We start from the raw sequence: 25730 nt of genomic DNA on the forward strand, positions 1-25730 counted from the left end.
AACCATACAGACTGATAATTACAGTTAAAACCATAAAATCAAAGTATACTATTGTCCCCATATTCTATTAAACCAAGAAACTAGGTCAGAAAATAGGTCTGTCAACAGAAATATTTGAGCCTGATGGATATCATGAAACACTTTGACATGGTCCTTTAAGATATGTAGGTTGTTTATCCGGTCATATGTGATTAAATGAGCATCATTTTCAATTATGACATTCCATTCAAAGCTTTGGTATGTAACTAGCAACTCCAATTATGTCCTTTAACAAGAAGACATTTTCTTATTAAACTTGTACAAATATCTGTATTTCCATGAAAATAAGAATATTCAGTAAGAGCTTTTGAATTCTGGGGGAATCAGGCAGGGAGGAAAAGATAAATGTTTTGTGAGTTATACATAGCTTAAAGAAAGGCAAAAGGAATTCCTTGTATCTAGAAAATAAAACATTAGCAATATTCCAAACAAAATCCATAATCATTCTTTATCAATTGATTCAGTCCTAAGAATCAATTTTTGTTCCACTCGATCTTGTTTTAATAAACTTGTGAACCCATCAGCTTCCTGCTAGATTTCTGGAAATTCTGACTCAGTCCTGTGCTATGGTCTCAGAGTTCTTTAAGCAATGTCATTTTGTTGTTGTTGAAGTAGTACTCTGGCCTATGGCTGATTGCAAGTTTTTCAGGAAAACTTCAGAATGAAACAAAAAACTATCTTTGGATTACAAAAGACTTAAAACATAGAAGACAAAGAATGACCATAGTTATTACTGTTATATAAAAGTGAAAGATCTAATGAGAGTTCAGTATAAAATAATGTAATTGAGAAGAAAGTTTGGTTGTTTTTGTGGCATGTAACAGAATTTTAATAATAAGTGAAATTATGACTGATAACATTATATTGTTGTCTAATATTAGGTCAGTACTACATCTCATGGACAGTAAGGTCCTTGACAAATCTCTAGGAACTTCTTATAATTTTAGGGATATATATATATTAACATTTTGCCTATGCAACCCAACCAATAGAAAATTAGAGTATCCCTTTTCATTTGACAACACTTCTCATGCAATTCATAACATAATTAACTATTTCTAATACCTCTTTATGAGATGAAAGGCACATCCTTTGTGATTTCTGGAAGCCCTCTGGAAAATCCCAAAGATAGTTTGAAATTAAAAAAAGATATCATGTAGTATTTTATTTAATTAGACAAAATGTCAAAAGTTTTTAGGAGGTTTGAACACTCAGATAAATATGACCACAGGTCCCTGTGAAACAATACTTGGCTCTCTATTTAACTAGAGTTCCCTGAGATCTGTAAATAAAAGGTTTTAAAGTAAATATAGGAGAGAACATGATGGTTAAAAAAAAAACAACTGTTTTTTGCTTCTCAAAAGTGACAAGATTTGTTTCTTTTAAACAATCAATGATAAGGTCAATGTAAAATATAAGAAGTTATTCTCACAAAACACAGATGTTTGCCTTTTATACTGATTATTTTTTAAAACGCCTTTATTTATTTATTTAAAACAGACCAATAAGTCAAGAAAAGTTTATCATTTTAACAAAGAGAAAGCCAAATTCTAGTTTTGCCTGAGTATTCAATATTTGATATTAAGTCCCTTAAGAGTTTTATTGATAGACCCATCAAATCTTACCCAACTTCAACAAAAGAAATAAAATTCCTTTTCTTTGAAGCTAAAACTTCCTATATCTTTTCAGGTTTTTCCTACATTTTTCTTTTTCTTATTCTGTAACAACCAGTCATTTTATTTTAGGACAGATCTATACTATTTTTCCTTTATAAAATATCTTTGGTATACCTTATATACTGAAGTTACCAAAATGATTTTGGAAATTGTCTTCAAGCAAACATCCTACAAAATACAATTATCTCAATAAAATTGCATTTAAAAACACACAATTACTGACAAAATCAAACTTGTCAGGATAATGACCCAATTTTGTTAAATGCAAACATATTTTTTTATTATTTCAATCATCGAATAGATAGAATACTAGGTTATTTGTTCAGTAAACATATAAATTTAGGAAGGACATACCTGAATAGAATAAAATTGTATGCTTGTACTTAACATTGATAATTCAGAAGGCATAGCTATTCTTATTTAACAATATTACACTAATCCCATTTATCAAAGGTTTATCTGAATTATGTGAACTTGAATACTTTTAAAACATTTGGGCTTAATTCTACAAATGCTTTTTTTTCCATTTGGAAATTTTAGAAATCTGCTTTCCTTATTTGAGGGGAGAGGCTTCAGGAATATTAACTTATATATTTAAGTGCTTATTATTTATCTTCAAGCCAGTTTAGAAGAGTATTTTTAAGGAGTTTTATAAGTTAATTTGGTAATACTACCTGGAGATAGGAACATATATATCAAACATACACACAGACACAAAGAACTTAAAGGTTTAATTAAAAAATTTTTAAGCCATGAATTAGACTTTATACACAGAAATCATAGAAACATAAAACTCACTAGTTTACATAAGCTGCTTTTAGACTCTTTGCATTTCATAGCACACTCTGAGAACCAATTAAATTAGGCACCCCATTTGGCCTATTTAATTCAGGAGCTCTTTTTTCTCAAGTTCACCCCTGAGATGAGTAAATTCATCTAATTTGTTCCCATGGTGGTGACTGCAACTCTCAGTAGTCTTTGGTGAAATTTTGCTATTTTGTTAAGTAGACATAGCTTCCGGGCCCATACTTGTTGAACATGTAATATGCTGGGGTGTCAGAGGATGGAGAATCAAAGTTTTTAGAGTTTGAGGATCCCATATTTATCATTTCGCTTCTTATCTTGTGCACAGAACAAAGAAACCAGCAAAAATGAAACTGCTGACTGCACCAAAAAGCAAGGTACTCAGGCTAAGAATTTAAGCCTCCTCAGCCACAAGATTGACCTGCTAATCTTTGGACTAAAGGCCAGTGATATGGGAGAACTCAAACACAAAGAAAGTGGAAGGGTCAAATGTGAGAGGGAATCACTCACAACCCTTGGAGGTGGCAAGGAAAATAGAAAACTTTCTTGTCTCCAGAGCCGTCAGTGGTCACCTTCGGATACCAGCCCAGTCACCAAAACTATTAAATAAAAAGCAAATTTTAAAAATTTAGAAGAGGGCATTTATTTCTCAAAAGGAGACTGCAAGTTGGGCAAGACTCTTGTTCTAGTTTGGTAGTTGTTGGAATGCACTATACTAGAAATAGAATGACTTTTGAAAAGGAGAATTAATTAAGTTGCTAGTTTACAGTTCTAAGCCTGTGAAAATGTCCAAATTATAGCAAGACTATAGTACATGTCCAATCTAAGGCAAACAGGGAAAGTTACCTTGGTTCAAGAAGGCTGATGAAGTCCAGGTTTCTCTCTCAACTGAAAAGGCACATGGTGAACATGGCAACATTGCTAGCTTTCTCTCTAAGCTTCTTGTTTCATGAAGCTCCCCCAGTGGCATTCTCCAAAGGCCTCTGGTTATGTGGGCTCTCGTGGTTCTTGTGGCTCTCTCATGGCTCTCCTGTCATTCTCAAGTGTTCTCCAAAACGCTTCCTCTTTTAAAGGATTCCAGTAAACTAATCAAGCCCCACTTGGAATAGGTAGAGTCACATATCCCTCTAATCCAAGGTTAATACCCACAATTGGTGGAGTCACATCTCCATGGAGATAATCTGATTGAGTTTCTAACCTGCAGTGCTGAATAGAGATTAAAATAAATGGTTGCTCCCACAAGACTGGGTCAGAATTTAAAGCATGGCTTTTCTAGGGTACATAATCCTTTCAAACCAGCACAACTATTCTGAGATAAAAGTGCCCCACTTTTCCCTAAGAAAGATCAGCATATGTAATAAATACAATGAGGTTACACAAAGAGAAATATGATTAAATAAAAGCAATAAGAAAAACAATGCTTATAAGGGGATGGAATGCTAACTAACAAAGTATATTTACCCCCAACAAAAGTCCTGGTTTCAAAGAATCCAAGACCCAGGTTTAAAGAATGCCTGAACATCTTAGCAGGTATGCAGGGTTGAGAGTCTCAGTTAGCTTGTCTTACAGATAGCTTGGCTCAGGCATGTGTGGGCCATTTTAAGATGTACAGACAAGTTAGTTTGTACTTTATTCATGTATAGATAAGTTGGCCTTTGCTTTAGAAACATATAGACAAGCTGCCTCCAGGCCCTTGCTAATTCATTTCATTGGGAACCCATCTGGAGCTCAAGTTGTTTCTTATACAGAGCTTGCTTGTTTTTTTCCTGAAAGATGTATTTTCTTTATACTCGCCAAAGCTTGTGTTAATTAAGTTTGTACAGTGTATTTTGGACAATCCCATAAAGTCACAAAACATCTGCTGGTGCATGAAGTGTCTTCATTATTGATAATTTAGTGGGTAAACAAACTCAGAATGAACTCATTAGCTTTTCTCCCACCCCATTTCTCCCTCCCAAATGTATATGTGCTCAGTCTTTACCTTTGGTGGGGAAAAACATCACTGACTTTGTCTTCCTGTCACAGCAGCTGTATCAACCTGAGTAAAGGTGTTCCTGGACAGTCTTCTCTATCCAAACCCTGTGCAAAGCTTGTTGGGTTTTGGTTTTGGTTTTGTTTTGTTTTTTGGCAATTCATTGCTCTTTTATCTGGTTTAGAAATCATTGAAAATGTTCAGGTTTCCAATTCAGGCAAATCTGCCATATTGAAAACAGTAGTGGCTACAGTCTGTACTAAATTGAAATAAAGCCTAGAAATGTAGATAAGGAGATAAATATTCTCTTTATAAACATTATTTTCATTATTCTTATTTTGGATGCCATAGGGATAGCCTATAAGAAATTTGTCACATTCCTGCAAGGAACACCATAGAATAGAGTAGAAAGAGTCAGTGTAACACACTTAAGACACTGTGGATGCTGTATGAGACTTTACTGTTCATTCTTCTGCACCACAGAGCAGTCTCCAGTGTTGTCCCTAGGGTTAAAAATGTTGTCCATTAAGATTGTCTGCAAATATTCTTCATTGTAGAGATGACCCATCATTTACTGAACTGCTCTGCTGTTTCCAGTTTTCTATTATAGGTTGTCTTTAATCTGCCGCTTGGAAGGTCACTGGTCTAATATCTCAATTCCTGTGCAGTTTATTGCTTTCCACTTAACTTTCAAATTCAGTGTCCCCAAGATATTCTCCTAAGCATTTTTTCCGCTTTGGGTTCCAGATGTGATGAATATGTCACACAGTTGGATGAGATGCAGAGACAGTTAGCAGCCGCAGAGGACGAGAAGAAGACTCTAAACACTTTGTTACAAATGGCAATCCAGCAAAAACTCGCCCTGACCCAGCGGCTGGAGGACTTAGAGTTTGACCATGAGCAGTCCCGGCGCAGCAAAGGCAAACTTGGAAAGAGCAAGCTCAGCAGCCCTAAAGTAAGTGGGGAGGCATCCGTCACCGTGCCCACCATAGACACTTACCTCCTGCATAGGCAGGGCTCCCAGACACCCAACATTCGGGTCAGCAGTGGCACTCAGAGGAAAAGGTATGCATGCAGCAATTTTCATAGCATGGTGCAGTGGCCAGATGTTAGTTAACTGCAAAAATTAATGTGCTGTTGTTGTGGAGGATGGAGGAGGGGAAGGAAGAGGAAAAATGGGGGTTGGGTGCATAAATGGGCTTTACTAATGTTGGTCTTTCCAGATCAAAACCTTTTGATAATTGTGTTTGTATATTTCTTTCTGTTCCACCTCCCCACTCCACCACTTGATTAACCATCATATGATTTCCCAGTGTCTGTCCACATTGTGTATATAAATGTACCTCCCCTTTCCCTCCAACCTAGGAATTGGTAAATAAAAGATGGATATTGTGAACGAAGCTGCGTCTCCTACTTTGGAGAACGCCCGCGCTCATCCCTTCGAGCGTGTGCTTTCGATATGCCTCAGCGTTTTGTGCTGTAAAAAAAAAAAAAAAGAATGAAGCTGTGTTTTACACGAATTACAATTTTAAAATCAGTGTACCTCTGATAATGGTGTTATTTATCAGCCTCTCTTTAAAGGGGCAAGGATATGAGTATGTTCTCCTAGGGGAAGGTTTATCCATAGTACCAAAACTGATGAGCAACAGAAAGGGATGTCTATATTTGGGTAAAGTGAAATGGAATACTTAGTCCTTGACTTAAAAGTAGGTTTTGTGCTTTTTCATTTGATATGTTAATATAGCTCAAAGAAACCACTTTTAAAAGGTTTTTAGTGACTTGATTTTGTGACCTTTTGCCAGAGTCTTGGATGTTGAGTGAGTAACCTTATATTTTCTGTTAGCAGTAACATTTTTATTTTAGGAGCTTTCAGTAAAGAATCAAACAATACAAACATTTTCTATTTGCAATCCAAACTGAGTAACTGTAATAAATCCCTTTTCCAGTATCCAATACAGTTTCCAAATAGGGTTGTATCCTTATGTGGAAGCTAAAGAAATTAGCAAAAATCTTGATTTACTTGTTAAGAAAATTAAATGACAATATAAATAATGTCACTGGTGAGGTGTTGAAAGGTAATTAAAGTAAAACTTTTTTGTTTCCTATATGTATTTTTCTTGGATCTCCTGCAAGACAATTTTCACCTTCCCTTTGTGATCAGAGCCGTCCCAGGACTTCAGGGGCTTCCTACCTACAGAATTTATTAAGAGTTCCCCCTGATCCCACCTCCACAGAATCATTTCTTCTGAAGGGCCCCCCTTCCATGAGTGAATTCATCCAAGGGCACCGGCTCAGCAAGGAAAAAAGGTTAACCGTGGCTCCACCAGGTAAACATTTTTTCCTTGGGTGCATGTGATGCAGTTGATTAGTTAAGTAAACAACTCTCCCCTTCCTTCCATCCACTTATGCCCACCCATCTGCAGAGGCGAACATTGATGACATGTAAACTCTTACAAATAAAGTAAAAACTCTTTTATTTAGTTTGTTGTCTCCTTCTTTACTTGCAGCCAGACTGTCATGCCTTAGGAGTCCCATGGGACTTCTTTTTTTAAATAGCCAAGGATGGAAAATGAGAGTTGGAAGGAATGGGATAGGTGAAGGGAAACTAGCAATGGACGCAATGCAAGACACACACCTGGAACCTATTTGCAATTTGGTAGCTAATGCCAATTCCATTTTGATCAGATTTTGTCGTTTTGCTTGTATCATTTTAAATGTAATTTCAGTAAAAAAGGAGCCAGCTAACATTATGAAAAGCTTTTTAGGCTTATTTCCTTTTGTAGTGACTCAGAATATCTCCACAAGCATTATATAGAAAATAAAAGTAAAATCCTTTAAATTTTTGCTCCTCAGGAACATTTAGGTCTTAGTATAATCTCCATGTAGTTTGCAAGCTCTGATTTATTTGTGCTTACCAACATGTTCATAATTTACTTTAACCAACATGCTCATAATTTGCGTTTCTCTCTCTATATATTTTTAACTTTCCCAATGAAAAGAACCAAATTGAAATTGTGATTTCTTGCAAATAAAGATTTTCTATTTTGAGAAATTCTTATCAGACTGACAAACAGGCATGAAACAAAATAAGTTATTATTTGGCTATCACAGGGAGTGAAAAAATTAAACTAATTCAAATTAATTGTCAATATTTAAATGCTCAGAGATTTCACATGAACATCTATATGTCAGGCCTCTTTGGAAAGATTCTACATATCTGGTAGCCCTGGACATGGACTTATGCATGTCAGCAAACCATGCAGCTATGTAGTGTCCACTGCCCCCACCATTCTCTATTATCTTATCCCAGCTTCTCTATACATTTCACTTATCTTCTGGCGCTGTCGTAACATTTGAGTTTGCCACCCTTGTCACAGAATCTTTATTTTTTTAGAAAATGTTCTCCTACCTAATTTATTTCAATTTTACCCTAATTCCTTTTGGGGAAACTGCCTTTGGCACTCTAATACTTTCCTTTTCTGATTCATGTAATCAGCCTACTGATTGGGGTTGAAAGATGTGATGTGGAAATTTACCGCACAGGTTCAACATTCCAAGAATGTGTGAGGCATTAGATAGTGGTAATGAGTTGTAACTGCCAAAAGGGACACTTATAAAAAAAGCAACAGCTCTGATGGCTCTTCCTATTTTCAGAACTCATTTCCTATTGTTTTAGATCCCCTTTTAAGGTACTTTTAAAGTCTGTTGTGTCATAAATTTTATTTAAAATATTATCTCAGTTATCACTGTTTCACCTCTTGTCCACTGAGATAGTTTTTTGTTATTTGTTATATTTTAGAATGTTGCTGTGAATAGTCTCATGCATTCAACTTCTTGTATATTCAATTTCTTCTCAAGAATAAGATTTCTGGGCTGGAAGTATGGACATCTTTATTTTTTTGCTCCATTTTGATATTGCTATCTCAAAGGGTCTATCAATGTACTAAAAGCCCCATAAAACATTTTACCTTTTCACACATTCTGAATCTTTCTACTTCATGCGCACTGTACACATCTTCCAGCACTAAAGCTGATTAGCATAGATGAATGATACTGACATTAGGTTGTCTTAAATTCTTTAGTTTTGTATGACCAGAAAATGTCATTGGCCTTAGAAATGATTACTAAATAAAGCCATGAATAATACAGAATTCAGAGTCATCAGTAGGCTAGAAAATCACTTTAAAAATAATTTAGTTTATTGGTAAACTTTATATTTTAAATTCTAGCCATTCATTTGTAGTTAAAATAATAATAGAAGGGAAGGAAGTAAAACTGTCATTATAGCTGAGGAATTTTAATTATATATCATGAAATCCACCAAGTCGGTCCATCATGAACTCGTATCAGATCAATCTGGAATATTTTCTAAAACATTCTGGTTAAATGAATTATTGTACAAACCATCTATACCAAATGAGTTGTATATTTCTAAAATAGATGCATTGTTAGACAAAATACATTTTTTCCCTAAGGCTGAACCACATAGTATCAAACATATTAAACATTACTTAAATACTTTGATCATATAAAACGATTTCATTTAGCTGAGAAAGGATAAATATGTCATATATGACAAGTCCAATGTTTTATGCAAGAAAACAAACTTCAAACCCATGGGAAATCATAGATTCTATGAATATTTTTTATTCATGAGTTTAATATTAAGTTGTTTGTTATAATATTTACTGACTGGCAACAATATGTATTAGTCATTCTTTTCAAGGAAATTTCCTAGAATTAGTTGAATGTTTTTTATAAACATTGTTTTCTAAAGTATATTTATAATGTATCCTTTTAGTTAACTTTAATTATTCTAATAAGCAGTTTTTTTCTGGTAAGGATCATTGAAGTAATTATATCAAAATGAAATTAGTTTAACTTATCTTAGATCCCTTGGATGAGGAATTGAGAAAGATAATCTAATTAAAAATTTTAAAACACAAGATACAAACTGGTAGTCACCAAATATGAGTTACTTTCAAATAGATTTGAGTTCCACGAGATGGTGAACAGAAAATTCCATCTTTTATTAAAAAGGTCCAATTTCAAGAGAATTGCTTGAAATAGGGTGCAGCACTAGTACAAGCACCTTTGCGGGGAAAATTCTGGTCCTTGCCTGATGTTGGCTCAGCCTCTGCCACATCAGCCCCTGAAATTCCAGAATTTCTAGCCATGGCACGTGGGCTTTCTTGATCTTGACTCTGTCCTGGCTCGCAAACTCCAGTGTCCCCCCACGTGTCTATCCACTTTAGTTTTCACGGCCCCAGTTACCAGCTAATCTGACAAGTGCCTCCCAGCTGTGATGAACCTGAATCAAATGAACTCTGTTGTCCTCAAGGAGTTCGCAGTTGAGCAGCAGATTATTATCTCTTCATAAAACCATGTTTCTTTTGTAGTGAGTGTTTTATCTTGCTCCCTTAGCCCCCTAGGCCTAAGTAATAATAATAATACAATTTTTCCATTAAATCAAAGAATAAAAATTAACTACAAGAATATGCAAATTAATCTGTGTATTAATTCACAGGAAAAAGAGGTAATTTCTGTAGTAAAGACCTGGATGAAGTATTTGTGCAGGATAAATAAGAAATTTCACGTGAACTCCCTTCTTGAAGTAATAGCCTAAGCAGTTTTCTCTTTATACCCATGTGTTGCCCACATTGGGGTTTTTTCCTTCGTGGATGCTTTGCTTCCCCAGGTCATTCCAATTCCCTCCTTCCCTCCCTCTTTCTCTGATACCATTGCTGGACTAGTGTGAGATCATAGTGTTGTTCTGAAATCTGAAAATTTTCTCTGATCATTTAGATTTTACCTCTTTTTAAAACAGCTCATAGAAATGTGTTAATCATCCATATGCAATCAGATGTAAACTCAGCTGTAGACAGATGTGCATAATGAAATTTGCCTTTGCACTTTACTACATTCAAATAGGCATTTATGTATTGTTTGCTGAATTGCAAAGCCTGTGTATCAGCATCCCATTTCTTGCATTAAATCATTTACTTATCCACTCCTTCATCAAAATTTAACACAATTTATTGAGCACCTATTACATATCAGGCACTTTTCTTGGCTCTTGACAAAAATTGTATTCAAATTTACCACGCTATTCTTTAAGAAACTCCTTGTCTGGTAGGGGAGAGAGACAGGTAAACAAGTAATAACCTAAATAGCTATTATTGAATGAACAAAGGGTTAGGGTGGTTAGGAACCTCCTCACAGAAGAGATGCATTTAGCTCATTAAAGGTGACTAGACCTTAACAGGCAGAAGGTAGGAGTGCTTGTGTGAGTGGTGAAGGAGCCTTATAGGGAAGGAGGTCAGCTTGTGCGGAGGCCGTGATCTTGGGGCTGGATCATGTGGCAAGACGTGGAAATGATGGCAAATGAGGTTAGCAAGATAACCAGGGACCTATACACAGAAGGCCAGATTAATGAGAACAGACTTTATTCCATGGGCATAGGTATCAGGTTTAAGGATACTATCGTATTTTCATTTATAGATCACCATGACAGCAAGTGGAGAATGGATGAGATATGGGTAACTTCTGAAAGAAAGAAACAGGTTAGGAAATGAATGAAATATAGAGATGAGAGGTCGTAGAGACCTGGAATCAAAATTGAGAAGAATGAATGGTAAAATGTGTCTGAAGTTAGAGAAGTCCAACCATATATGAAGTCAAACCTGCCCTATGTACATGCAACCTACTCTACTCCTTCATCCTCCCACACTTTGTATGTGGAAGGAGCTCAGTGAATGCTGTATGACTTTACCTCCTGAATTTATGGCCTGAGAGATTTTTTTTCCTGGAGAAGCTTTTCCATTTATCTGTATGTTCCTATTTTCTTTTTCTCATTCTCCATACTTTCTTTTTCCACAGACTTCAGTTATTGAAACAATAGGAATGAACAGTATTCTATTGAAACTTGTAAGATTTTAGGCTTGTATTTTCTTTTAATGGCTTATACAGAGTTCCCTGCCGAGGATGACTTGCGCATTTCCTGATGCTAGAGCATGTTGTCTATATTTTGGAATCTGCCAAAACAAAAGTCACTTCAAAAATATTAATTCACAAAAATGATCAACTCCGTATTAAAAAGTATGTTTTTCTATCTTGTCCCATTTCAATACTTAGAAATTGATCCAGGTTTTCAAATTTTAGTGAATTATTATTTTTCATGTTTCCTTATTTTTCTGGGTAGTCACGGTTCATTTTTATAGTGGAAACGTACAGCATTCTCACATTGCTTACAGCTTTTCTTCAAGTACCCATTTCATTTTTTCAGGAAATGTTTTAGTATAGAATGATCTTCAATTGGAACCTACAATGTTAAGAGTGTTATCTACGTGATAGAGTCTCTTTACTAGATTCTGCCTGACTCTGTCATGACAGACACCGATTTTAAAATTCAGGGATGTATCTAATTTTTTTTTTTCCAAAAAACTATGTATTTTCCTTGTTTGGGCAAATATGAGATCTCCTTAAATTCAGCTAAATATTTTGCTTTGTATCCGGATAACTTGTTTCATATAAAAAGTATTGTAGAATCTTAAGATTCTTCCCCCTCCTCAGTTTCTCCTGCAAAGACTCTAAGGTCTGTGTATCATATGCACCACTTGAGCATGTGTACATAAATGTCTTTTCTGTTCCCCTTTGCTCCACCGCATAGAATTAGCCACCCAGAGACTGTGCAATCACATTTATTTGTTTGAAAATCTGATTCCTCTCTGAGTCTGTAAACTCCTTGAGGGCAGGAACCCTGTTCCCTTGTCTTCCAGTCCTAGGATCTTGCACAGTACCTGGCACATAGAAGCCTTCAGTTTGTTGGATAATCTGTCCAAATTTTCTACAGTCTTTCAAAAATAACATTTTAGCTTTATCATAGATTTATCATCTATACATGTGGTTCTTTTGATGTACAGGATTATTGTGTATTTCGAATGTGTTTTAATTAGGTGATAAAATAAAATCTACATAACAGTTATGCTGGAAAATGTCCAAATCAGTTGTACATTTCTCTTATTATTTGATCCAGGCAGCATGTATGTCAATGTTGAGGTTTCTATTTTATTTACTTATTGTTGGTTGTTTTAATATACACATACCTAAAAAGCAAGGCGATTATAAGAAAATATTAATTTTATAGGGGAAAATTTATGAATCCATGAAACGTGGAGTAAAAGTTTACATATATGTATTTGAGCTTTCCTTATTTTTTTCTTTTATTCCTTTGTGGAAGTTTTAAATATATTTTCCATAGGTAATAATGGTTAAAAATTCAAAAGTTTCAAAAGGGTGTACAGTGGGAAGTATATCTTGTGAGTACCACTGTGCCCCAGGCAGTTAGTCACTTGTGAATCCTTCTAGAGGCATTCTATATACATCCAAGCAAATGCACGTAGCCGTATACATATATAATCTTAAATACGTGTTTTATATATGTATTAACAATGATGTTGGCACAACCGTAAACATTGTTATGCATGCTGTGTTTTTCCTCACTTGATGTATATTGGCCCCTTTTGTATTATCAGTTCATCTTTTTATTTTTAATTGGAAGAATGTATGGAGAGGAAGAAAATATCCTCGAGCCCTGTATGAAAGTTTGAAATGTTTCCCTGTGCAACATAGAAATATTTCTTTCCAAACCACAAAATGACACCTGCAGGAATATTTCACTTTCGAGACTAGAGTTATCCAATAGAAATATGATGTGAGCCACATATGCCATTTTAAGTTTTCTCATAGCTGTATTTTAAAAAGTAAAAGAAAGAGGTGAAATTAATTAAGATATTTTATGTAATATAGTTTATCCATAACCTTATCATTTTCACACATAATCAATGTAAACAATATTAATGAGATATTTTGCATTCTTTTTTCTTACTCAGTCTTTGAAATTTAATGTGTGTTTTGCCCTTACAGCACGCCTCAATCTGAACTAGCCACAATTTAAATACTCAAATACTTAATTGCCATGTTTGGCTTGGCTACTTTATTGCATAATACAGTTTTAGACCTTCATCCTTAGTGTTGTTTTAACTAGATAAACATATAATGGTTATAATATATATGTTATAAATAACATTGAATTTTAAAATGAGATTTAATATGGCGCCTGTTTAGTTTTTAACCTGAACTATTGGGCCAAATGTTTGCTTTTGAAAATTGAATCTGCCACATTTTTTATGTCTGATTGGTAGTAGTGCTCTTTTAAATAGACACATTTAATGTTTGTATGCCCTTTTTCTGCACATCTCTTTTAGTTTGTTAGTAGGTCTCCTTGACAATAATAGAACTTAATTCCTATTGTTCGGAAATATCCTAACACAACATATTCCTTAAAACAATAAAATGGATTAGTGTTTCTCTTTTTAATTGGTGCAATCAAGGTTCTGAAAAGCCCATGTTTCTTATTTTAAGCAGAGATTGCCTTGAAAATGTGTAAAATGTATCCTGCCAGTTTTAAATGGCAGAATTTTATGTAGGATGAACACACATCAGACTTGAAAGTGCCATCTTTTCATTTCTTTCAAGACGGATTCCATTGTTTTCCCTCTGCCCTGAATAAGGGAGAAGATGAAAACAATGCCGAGTAAACCATTCCATGCTACAAATTGGACTCATTCAACAGATGATGCAATGATTAATGGAATATCTGGTTAACCACAGTTCTGCCAGGATTTTTATTTTGTTTTATTCTTGTTCTCATTTTTGCTTTGGTTCTCTACCCCCTCTTCTGTCACATATTCTTTTCCAGAATTAATGTTTTATTAAAAGATACCATATGCTAAACCCAAACATTGTAAGCAAAATAAGCTATGACAAAGGGATGAAATAACTTAGTTCTTGAAAATCAATACTGAAGTAGAAACATACAATTAGATTAGCTCATATTTATCCATCTGTATTGACTATTTTAATTTTTAAAGTCTTTTTAAGTTATATTAAAATTTTATTGAACCCATGGAAATAGAAATTTCCTTGCTAAAATCCTAAAGGGAAAAAATTACAATCTTTCTCTAATAGCTCCATTAAAGTCAAAAGAAATACTTATTTGTATTCCTGATTGTTCCATATTCAGGGTAAAAATGGTCAGGTCATGTGGACCCAAGTTCACGCAGGTTTACTAGCAGTAGAGGTCTTCAGAAGGTAGGTGCACCCAGAAAGGAAATGGAGAGGAACAGGTGGGCTGAGGCACAAGTAAGACCCTAGACATTCCAACCAGAAGCCAACTTCCTCTCCCGAATCTGCCCAGTGACGCTTTCTAACTCAAACACAAAAAATTCAGTGGGCAGGTACAAAACCCAAAGGAGACAAGCACCTCCGGGCTTGTTTCCTAGAATTGTACATCCCACTTCTAACTGATTTAGGAGATCGCCCTCCACCTAATGACACACTAGTCCAAATATGGAATTTTAGTCACTACCTTTTACCTATGTGGACTTTCTACCCCCAGTAAAGAACAGCCTTTATTCCACCAATCTACGATCGATTACTTACTGGCAGCACCCAGTCCTTAGGTCTTTGTGTTCTTTGTGCCAGGGAGTCAGGGAGTCAGGCCCTACAACTGTCTACCTTTGCAGTTTCCTTGCCTTCATATCCCAAAGTCTTCACACAAAGAAGAGTTTTGGTGTTCTGTCCTGTCAGCATCTGGGGACTTTTCCTGGTTGCATTCCAGGGGAAATGGCCCTCAGCATCTTTGTGCTATGCTCATAGTATTTAATTTAATCTGCTAACACCAATCTCCTGTATTCAACCATTTGCTTTCCTTGTAATTACATGATAACTCCTATTATAAAAATCCTCTGATTATAAGGCATTCCCTGGGATGTTATATTCACACTGTATGTTTCATAGAAAATTTTCCTACCAAGAAGCCTAAGAAAAAATATCAAGAAAAAGCCACAATTAAGCACCCAGGTTGACCAGCTATTTCTCCTGTCCATATATGTGTGTAAATGTAGAGAGAGCACAATAAAGAAATCCTGAAGGGGCTTTTCCCAGCTCTGGGACTCTCTGAGTCTATGAATACAAATTATTTGTTCCATGATTGGAAATGGAGCAAAACATATAAAATCCATGTTTCTAAAATAGACTTGTAAATAAATATATTAAAACATCTCATCACCATGGAGTATCGTTTCCATCAAGAAAAATGAAAATGTCAGTTATCTAATAGATAGAACGAAGTTTCTTGACAACTTAAAGTATATGTGTGTCATGACCTGACTGTGCAGTACGAAAGACTAGTATTTCCTGGTTCATGCTGAATTATTGCAGTGTGCTAATACTTCGATTTCCTTCTGAAAACACATGGTGTTCAGTTTCTAAAAGCATGCCTATATTATTACACTGAATGTGGGGGTCAGTGATTTAATTCAGAAATGCTTCTCTGGTGCCCATCACCATGACAGCCTCCCAAACCCCTGTGAGGTATTAATAGAGAGTTTGGGGATGGACATTTCTACCTGCTAAAGCTGACTTGGACTCTCCTGAGCCCTGCCTGTCATGGGAAGCCTGTCCTCGCTAGTTCCTATTCCATTGTTTTAGATGTCCCATGGCAATTATACCTGGGCTACATAAAGTAACCTAGTAATTAAACTTGCACATCTAATCGACTAGAAATATATGCAGTGCACTGTGTTCAGTATATGACAGTAAAGCACCATCTTGTATTCCTCTTGTACAGTTGTAGTTCCTTCTTCCATAGACCCATTTCATCACCCATCCACTGATGCTTGTGCAGTTTTCTTAGTGTCTGAATGTATTGTTTCCCCAGGGTGCTAAGCCTGAAATGGTTTGAGGAAAAAAGAAAAAGCACAACTTGCAATGGGTGACTTCATTCTTTTCTATTGTTTACTAAAAAAAAACAAGTTAGCTTATGAAGATGTCACTCTTTGTCCTTTAATTTTCACCCCTCAGCCAAAAATAAAGTTATTGATATACTCTTCACTATCACATGAAGTTTTTTATGAATGGTACATGGAAAACTCAAGATGCTTTTGGCTTTAATCATTACAGGACCCCAGAGATTTTTTTTCTCATATTGATTATTTTGGTCTCTTCAGTGTGTGCAGTCCACAAATCAGGTCCTCTGAGACACTGCTTTTGGAACTGGACTTTCATATAACTGCATTAGTCATTGAATGTTCTCAAGAGTTGAGCTAGAATCAATTGCCTCTCAATTATTTAAGAGGAAAAGTCTGTAAGTTAAAAAACTTGGATTTAAAAAGTTATATTAAAATATGAACATTTATTTTGCAGGATAATGATCTAGAACAGGGTGCCATTTTAATTGAACTTACTTTTAGCAACTAGAATAATTGGTAGTCTTTGTTAAGGAAATTCATTTCCTCCTAGTAAAGATTTGTTGCTGCTCTGATGCTGATCATGTAGTCCAATTTTTGCCCTAGACTGAACCTCACCTCCCAATTCTTCATTGCACTTAAGATTGTCTCACTGCAAATGGAAAATCAGTCTATGATTAGTTTGCATCATAAAAACTCAAATTATAAATTTAGAGTAAGAAAGGGTACCGTTTGTTTCTGTTCAAATAGTACCCAAGTCCCTGTCACAGACATCCCAATGAAGGTGCTGTTTAGTTCATCTTAAATACCTACTTTTGGCTTTCCAGACAGTCCCAGCTCTACCTTTATTCAAACGAACATTTAAAAAAACATGTATAGTGTAGTTGTTTACTCTGGGCATGCATTTATGGTACAAGTCACTATATAATAAAAATAGAATCAGTTAAACATAATTTTTTTTCTCTTTTTATGCACTACTTGACATCAAAAGCAAAAAGAGGTAAGTTGGCTATAAACCTTTAGGCAAACCTTATTTTCCTTAATAGATTTATCCCTGAATAGCTTTGCTTCAATTACATTTCTAAAAGTTAAATGCTTTTACATTAGGAGGCTTATTATTGTAAATCCTTAGTTGTTTCTTTGAAAAATGAATAAGCATCTTCTGTAAACTTGGAAATTAAAAATATTTAAATATGTTGTTTTTTCTTTAACTGACTATAGTTTAATTTCCTTGTGCAGACATAATACATTTTGAAACACTTGGTTTAGTTTTGGCGTTTTTTTAATGATTTCTCTCCCACCCTCAAGATGTGGATTACATGCTTAAATTTTTTTTTTAAAAAAAGGCAAGCCAAGAAACAACTGACATTGATGAAAATCTATAATTTGCAGATCCATTGCTTTACAGAAAAGGATGCCCTGAACTTCACAGGATATTTTTTTAGTGTTGATTCTTTTTTTGAGATAATAAAATATAGTAAAAATTACTCCATAAGAAAATCAAACACATTTCACTGAGTGGTGTCTCATTTTTCTCATTTGCAATGTATTGTTATGATTGATCTCTTTAGTGGGTTCTTGGTTTCAAAATGTGTTTAACTTATTTCTCTTTTTTTATTGTTTTTGATGATGAATTATTCTGACGTTTCAAAAGCATAGCTGGTCTTCATTTACTGCATGGTATGATTGACTTTGCTTAATGAGAACAGTCCACCGTACCACCTGGAGGTAATTCTGTGCCAGCTGGCATCTGGGAAAGAAAAGACCTTTCTCAACAAAGCGTTACTTTCTAAAAGGAGTTTCATTGGTTGTAAATATCTGGCAGCAAAATGTACTTTTACCTCTTGGTGCCACTGTATTTAATTACCCTCTTGCCTTTTACCTCCGTGTCTTTCCTACGATAGACTCTTGAGCACATGGTTTAATTGTAACTTGTTTAGAAGCAAAATTGGCTATACTTCAGGGCATTTTTTATATTTCTCTTTTTCAACATTTGAAATAAAAATAGATTTTTCTATGAATATTGATCTATTTTATCAGCTAGGCAGGTGATGTTTATCAGGACAACAAATGGAAAACTGTGGGAACGTTTTTGTCTAATCTGTAATTGCTGAGAAGTCTGAAAATGCTCCTGCTTCTTAGCAAGTCATGTTCTGATTCTACATTGTTGAAGACAAGGTTGATGCTTGCCACCAAAGTGTGACAAGTCGCATGCAGAGCCAGGTGCCTTTGAAGAGGCATTATTTTTGCATTGTCTATATTGAAATTATTTTATGTTGCAACAATTCTGTCCTTATTGTACTCTGGAAAATTTTAATAATTGTCATTTCTGACTAATAATGGTATAAACATATACTAGGGTTTGCTGCATTAAATACAGATGTAAAGATGAGGCTCAAGAGTCCGGTATTATAAATTAGCAAGAAGTTGGAAATGATGCTATAAATTTTATCTGTTGGTTGTTTCAGAGAAACCAATATATTAACAATGTATGTGATATGTTTGGTGAAAAGGGAGGAGATAACCAACTCTATGTGTTTGATTATAAAATGCTAAAAGTTGTTCACAGCTATCCATTTTTGTTAGTGTCAGTGTGCCATTAAATTCATGTTAGATTTTTTAAATATCTCAGTTTTTCTTAACTACTGTTAATACTTATGTAAATATTTCTGTCTCATACTCTTATTATTTTTCTTTATATAATGTTTCTATCTCAAATTTTTCTTGCTTTTTCCTGAACTCTCTACTTTATACCTCTCGTTTTTCCATGTATGCATATTGGAGCCCATTGGACTACTTAAATGTTCAAGTTGTTACTATAAAGATAATGTATTTTGATGCTACCTTTCATTAACTTTTCTGTTCATTAACTAACACGCTATTATACATTTTGTAGATTTAGTGAGGAATAATTTAGTATTAATGTTATTTGGCACACATTAAAGAATGGCAGTGAAAAAGTATTTTTCAAGATAACTTTACTTATCAGTTTTACTGAGGTATAAGCTGAATAATTGATCAAATAATAATTGATTATCTGCCTTCACTAAATTGACATTACATTTTGATCAAATAATATTTCCTTTTCATTATTCCTCTTGTTAGAAGGATGTTGCCATGATGAGAGGAATGTCTAAATTATAAACTGTTATTTCATCAAGTGGAGTGATCAAACAGTGGCATTGATAAAGTACTAATAAAGAAACAAACACAAGATCCTTTAAGAACGGTGGAGTCAGTATATCATGCAAATCCCTAAGAAAACTATCATGGGGAAACCAAGGTTAAGGTGGGGCCCTCCCCACTTTCAAGGGACTCAGTGGCATGGCTGGAGAGATTAGATACTGCAAGGAAAGCAGTGGTCAAAAGCTATTTACAAGAAATCTGAGAGAGATAAGTGCTAAAGGAGTTTAATGGAGGCAGACATTTCCTTTGGGAGTGTTCAGGGGTGGAAACGGAAACTTGGTTTTTTTTTGAGATAGAGGGAAGAGAAAAGCATTTCAGATGAATGGAATGATAGGAGCAAAAACTTGTTAAATGAACTCATCAAATGATCTATTTTGACCTTTATTTCATCATGGCTAGTAGCATTTACTCCCTTTCTGGAAGCTGAAAACGTCAGTCACCTCAATGCCTCCCTTTCCTGTTTAATCAGTGACCAGTGCCTGTCAGTGGACTCTGGCTAGGTGCTTTCACAAACATGCTCTTCCCCATCTTGACATGAAACCTGCAAGATTGGTATTTATTACCCCCACTTAGCGGGTAGAAAAACTGAGGCTTCAGAACAGTAAAACTGCTGCTCGTTGGCAGAGTTGGGATCCAAACACAAAGGTTTCTCTCACTGGACTGACTCTGTATCCAGTGCTGAACTGGAGAAAGGAGAGGAGAGAAACAGAGGGGAGAGAGAACAAAGGAAACAGAGGAAGGCAAAGAGATCATTGAAAATTGCTGCAGAAGCATCATTGACAAATGGAAGGAAATTATTCTGGTGTACCTGTTATACATTCCCATAGTTGTGGGGCTGGTGTGTAAAACCCTCACTTAACATCTGAGTGTATCCATAAGTATGTGGGTAAGTAATTCAGGGGTAGGACATTTGTGCTGTTATCTGTGAATATTCAGAATTCCTGCGTTTGGGAGACTTTTTTTTTATAATCATTGATTTTTCTATCCTTCCCTAGTGTACAGTTAAATAGAAATTTATATTTTCTACTAATATGATTACTCAAACTTCCCATTCCATCAGTTTAGTTCTGGCCAAAACTGCTGATTTGACCACTTTCATTTCTCTGTAAAATATTGTTTGCTAAGAAAAAGTCTGTGCTGAATTTGAACATGGCTCTTTGTTCTTTGTGCTTCTGCCCTTTTGCGTATCTTATTCCTTTGAGTCTCCTTGGATTAAAACATATTTATTTCTTTCAAATTCTGGATGGCTTAGAGTTTAGAAGAATTTAAGAGAACTTTTGGTATTCTTGGTTTATTAAGATAAAAGAAGTAGCCTTAGCAGAGTAAGGGGTAGTGGCGTCTTCCACTTTGAAGCAGCTACAAAGGCTCCAGGGAGTCAATCACTGAAAGGGCAAAGAGCAAACAGTCAGACCTGGGTTCAGGTTCCAACTCAGGTCACTGTCACCAGGGGCCTTGAGTAAATCACTTAACTTCTGATCCTCACTGTTCTCCTCTGTAAAATGGGGTTTAAGGCAATTGACACCTGTTGGGTTTTCTGAGCATTAAAAAGCTTTTGTTCTCTGTAAAAGTCATACAAAAAGGGGCCATATATAAATGTATATATTAACTCCATAATTCTCAGTTTCTCATTTCTAAAATTAAAATTAAAATAAAATCTCCCCCATTGTGCTTTTATAAGGATTAAAGAGCTGCTGCAGGCAAAGTGCTTAGCCCAGTGTCTACACCTATACAGCATTTGATAAATGTACTACCATTATTTCTCACCCTTCCCTCATCTCCTCCACTCCTTCTGTCCACTCTTTCTTTTCTGTCCATCTCTCAAAATCCCAGTTAGTGAATAGTTTGGAAGGACACAGCCAAGTTTGCAGAAAGAAGAGGGATACCTTTCCCCTCTCACAAGGGAGTAGAAGAGGAGGTCTCTCTGGTTTGGTCATTAAGTAGGGAACATTAACTTAGGACAATTCGCAACTGTCAACCTCTTACCTAACACTTTTCATAATTAAACATTCTTGTTCTTCTGCTAATTGTTAATCATCTGTCCTTATTGAAGGGTTTTAATGACTATTGATAGTTTACTCCTTGGATGTAAGAATTTTGGTTCAAAGTGGTATCAATTTGTAATAACAGTAGCATTTGTTCAGGTGGGCAGATTTAATTATTAAATTTATCTTTTTAAAAATGCTCTTGGAATAAGTATACCAAGTTAACAAATATATTGTATGTGTCACAAAGAGGCACGTTTGCTCTTTCACTCATGAACTTCCATTTCTCCTGCCTGTTTTTGAGTATATAAATTGCCATTTTTCAAAAGGAAAAAGAAAAGCCCACATTCTTCTCAGTTTCTTTGTTGAAGGAAAGATGCTGAAAAATCACGGGTTTTTGGAAGATGGGGGACAGAAGTGCCCAGGGAGAAACAGAATATGGAATATGGAAATAAGAGATATGAACAAATAGGTGTTTCAGAAGGCATGAGAGCTGGAAAAGCAGTTTTTATGCATCGGAAAAGAAAGATATTGTTCTAAACTTCTGTTTCAAAAAGAGATGTTCTTCCAAACTCAAGGCTGATCCTAGGCAAGATTCTAGAAACAGATGGGTTTCATCTGCGCAGTATATTGAAGATATTACTAAGAGCCAGCTTCAGTTAATTAAAAATGACTTACAGCCTCCTTCTCTAATTCATAAGATCACAGAAAATGATTTGATAAAACCTACCCAGTTATTTTGTAATACTTTTGAGAAAAATAGAGAAAGTCTGTTTCTAGATTATCATTTCTAAATGATAATGTAATTGTCTGGATTCATAACTGGATGAATGTGATATTTAAAGGGGTCAAATTCGGAGACTGACACGTATGCAGTAGGGTCTCTTATAGCTTGGGCCTATTATTAATTGATAATATTAGATAAAGACAAATAGGAAGATCATGCTTACCACAGTTTCTGATTTGGGAAAGAAATAAATGACATGGGAAGTTAATATGCTAGGTGACAGAATGGGACTCAAAAGATGCATCAGGTGGGAAAATATGAAATTTATCAAGGGTGAACGTAAAATTAAAGGTATATGAACTGGGCCACGGTGGCTCAGCGGCAAGAACGCTTGCCTGACATGCCAGAGGACCCAGGTTCATTTCCCGGTGCCTGCCCATGTGAAAAAAAAAAAAAAAGTATATGAACTATTAGGGAAAAAAGCGTGTGAATGTTTACATTGGAATCTCAAACACCAAGTGCATCATGGAAGAAGAAGTGTGACTTGATAGCAGTATCTGTGAAAAAGGTAATAAATTCATTATGAAATAGCACTGTAATGTGGCTGCCAAAACTGCTCTTGGAGGCTTCCGCTGTTTTAATAGAACTGGAACGTCTAGGATGACACAGCCTGTGTCACTCTACTCTCCACCAGTCAGACCTTCTCACACATGGACTTCCTCTGTGAACAAAGCATCTGCACAAACTGGAATATGTCCAAAGAATGAGTAGGAGAGTGAAGGAAGTTAAAATTTTGTCTTTTAAGGAATACTGGAGAGAATTTGGATTATCTGGCCCAAGGAAAGGAGTTTTCATGGAAAAGTGTGTGACACCTGTAGGAGTTTATTTATGGTCATGAGGGAAAGAGATGAGGTATGGAAAATAAGATCTCACGTGAAGGCAGGCTGCATTGGCTCTAAGTCAGGAGAACAAGGGAGTGGGGGCCCACTCTGGAGGGGACTATGTGCCCCCAAAAGCTGCTCCTCTGTCTCCCACAGAGCATCTGGGCACCAAGGAAGCACCTGTGGGTCTCCACCACTCTTCATGGCTGGGTATGACCTTTAGAGATCACCCACTGTGCCTTCTCCAGAACTTTCCCTACCCTTCCTTCCCATCCCAAACAGCCTCCTGTGGACTCATGGACTCCGTAAGGTGTTGAGCTTGAATTTTAGAAACTTAGCCTGAATTGGCTAATTTTCTACAAGTGGGGGCTGCCTAGAAAAGTAAAGAATAGTTGGTGCCTGGGATAAAACCATATGGCAAGACTTTCTCTCCTGACCAATGATATCAGCCACCTCTTTTTAAAACTGAATATTATGTCCATTCCTGCACCTTTTTTCTTGCTTTGTGTTTTTGAGGTAATCAATACCTTTAAGTCAGTTCCTCAACTGTCTGGTGGATTCTCATATTTGACTCCATGACCCTGATATTTCCTGGAGGTGGCTGGCATCAATCTGAGAGGCAACCAAGGTAGTGATTAGAAAATATGCCTTAGCATCAGAAGATCTAAATTTAAATCTGTGCTTTGCCACTTCCTGGCTGTGTGACCTTGGGCAAGTAAATACATGTGGTGATCACGTGTTAGTTTAATTAATGCAAGTTGTGGAGCACCTACTGTGATTTCAAGCTCTGTGTTTGGTTCTGGTGGAAGAGGTCATGAAAAATGTTAAAGAGAAAAAAAAAAAAAACAGTGTCAGGATATATGAGACTTTGATATAGTCTCAGATACCAAAAATTCTTATTTTCCTTATCATAGGAATAGTGAAAATAATACCAAAGTATTGCAAAGACAAAACAAACAAAAAAAACTAATGTAAAAGTTCCAGGAGAAACTACATCATGTTGATTCAGCACGTATTTTCTTCTTTCTCCTTGTCTTTAAAACTTTCTCTTCTATTTGCAGCCTTTGTTTATAGAGGAATGTGATACAGGGGTAGTCTTACAAATCAAGACAGACTTATACAAGCTTTCAGCTCAAAATATCTTCTGATCATCCCTGCCCTTGAGGCACTAACAGTCTCTTGAGTATGCTACGACATTTGTCAGGCTTATGACCTCATAATATAGATTTACAATGTTGTCTAATTCAGTTCGGAACATTTTATGTAACCACATTGACTTTATATACTTTATAAAATATTTCACCAGTATTAGGAGGGGACGTAAACAGTTTCTAGTTGCTAAGGAGTTACTGGGCTATCTACTCATTTTTTTAGGTATCAACTTAAATATCACCTACTCCAAGAAGCATTCACTCACCACTTAGGTTTAGTTGTGTTTCTGCTGTGAGCCTCTATAAGACACTTCACTGTCCTTGGAAGCCAATACAGTGATGTGACTGTCGATTAAGGTCAGCCTTTGAATCATCCAATCCTTGCTTCAAATCCCTGCTCCGTCTCTTTGTGGACTTTGGCAAGTTATTTAACCTAAGTCCCTATTTTCTTATCTGGAAAATGAGATCAATAGACGTTTAAAGGAGATCATGTATATTAAGTGTTTACACAATCCCTGGCCTATCATAAGGAATAAGTGATAAGTACTAGTTGCTATTGTTGTCATTATCACCATCATGACACTTTATTATAATTGCTTGTTGAATGTGCTAGTCTCCTTCAATCAAGCATGAGTTCTATGAGGCAGAGAACATATTTTCTCTGTTCACCTTTTGTTCCCACTGCCCAAAGTTTCTGGAACATAATCGAAGTTGAGTAATTTGATTGTCGAATAGTTGAGGTGTATTCCTAGTGGCCCAGAAGACAGCAGTGGCTTATGGGGTACTGTGAAGGGTCCTGCTTAAGTCACTTAACTGGCATCACTGAACTGACATAATTGTCATCAGAAGCAATGAGATGAAACCAGGTTTCTAACAGTTAGTGCAGGGGCCAGAGCCAATGAAAGAATGTAGATGGGAATGGAACCCACAGCGCAAAGCCTGTCAGAGCTGGAAGGGACTCTCTCAGTCTCCCATCACATTCCCTGCATTTTACACGATACATACCAACACACATAGTCTGCTCAGCTGGGCTAGAAATGGACATGAATGGAGGGATGGATTTAGAAGAAAATTGAATCAGAGCGCTTTAGATGTTTTTTTTAGTTTAATTTTTTGTCTATCACCATCTTATATAGAATTTGATTTTTATTCTTTAAGGACAACACTAACCTAAGTGCTTATAAATAAATACATGCACACAAATTTAGCCAGAAGTGACATTACGTCTAAAGGAGGAGAAAATGATATTCATTAAATGGAAAGAATAAACACCCCATTTAAACAATTAAAGTAGTGCATTGTGTTCCCATTCACCTGCTTTTTAAATTTCATCACAAAGCATATTTTGAATAATAATTTCATGACTACATTGTCAAAGGTCCCTTTCCAATGTAAGGGAGATTTGAAAAATTCTAAGATTAAAGCTATTTCAGTATTTAAATACCAAATCCTAAGGGCTGCCATTCTTTAGAGGCCAATGTGCTTTAGAAGAGCTACATTTA

General features: G+C 35.7%; 1 protein-coding gene across 5 annotated transcripts in view; it reads left to right on the forward strand.

Moving 5' to 3' along the window:
- BICD1 (BICD cargo adaptor 1) overlaps positions 1-25730 on the forward strand; it is a 280766-nt gene that overhangs the window by 236723 nt on the left and 18313 nt on the right. For 2 of the 5 annotated variants that reach the window (XM_077170472.1, XM_077170471.1), the window contains exons 7-8: positions 5239-5556; positions 6625-6818. In XM_077170472.1, the coding sequence (XP_077026587.1) occupies positions 5239-5556; positions 6625-6818 (512 nt within the window). Of the gene's footprint in view, positions 1-5238; positions 5557-6624; positions 6819-25730 lie in introns of those variants that run through there. The other 3 variants (XM_077170473.1, XM_077170475.1, XM_077170474.1) reach the window with 2 other exon arrangements.

This window comes from Tamandua tetradactyla, chromosome 7 (genome assembly GCF_023851605.1).
Source record: "Tamandua tetradactyla isolate mTamTet1 chromosome 7, mTamTet1.pri, whole genome shotgun sequence".
NCBI lineage: Eukaryota > Metazoa > Chordata > Mammalia > Pilosa > Myrmecophagidae > Tamandua > Tamandua tetradactyla.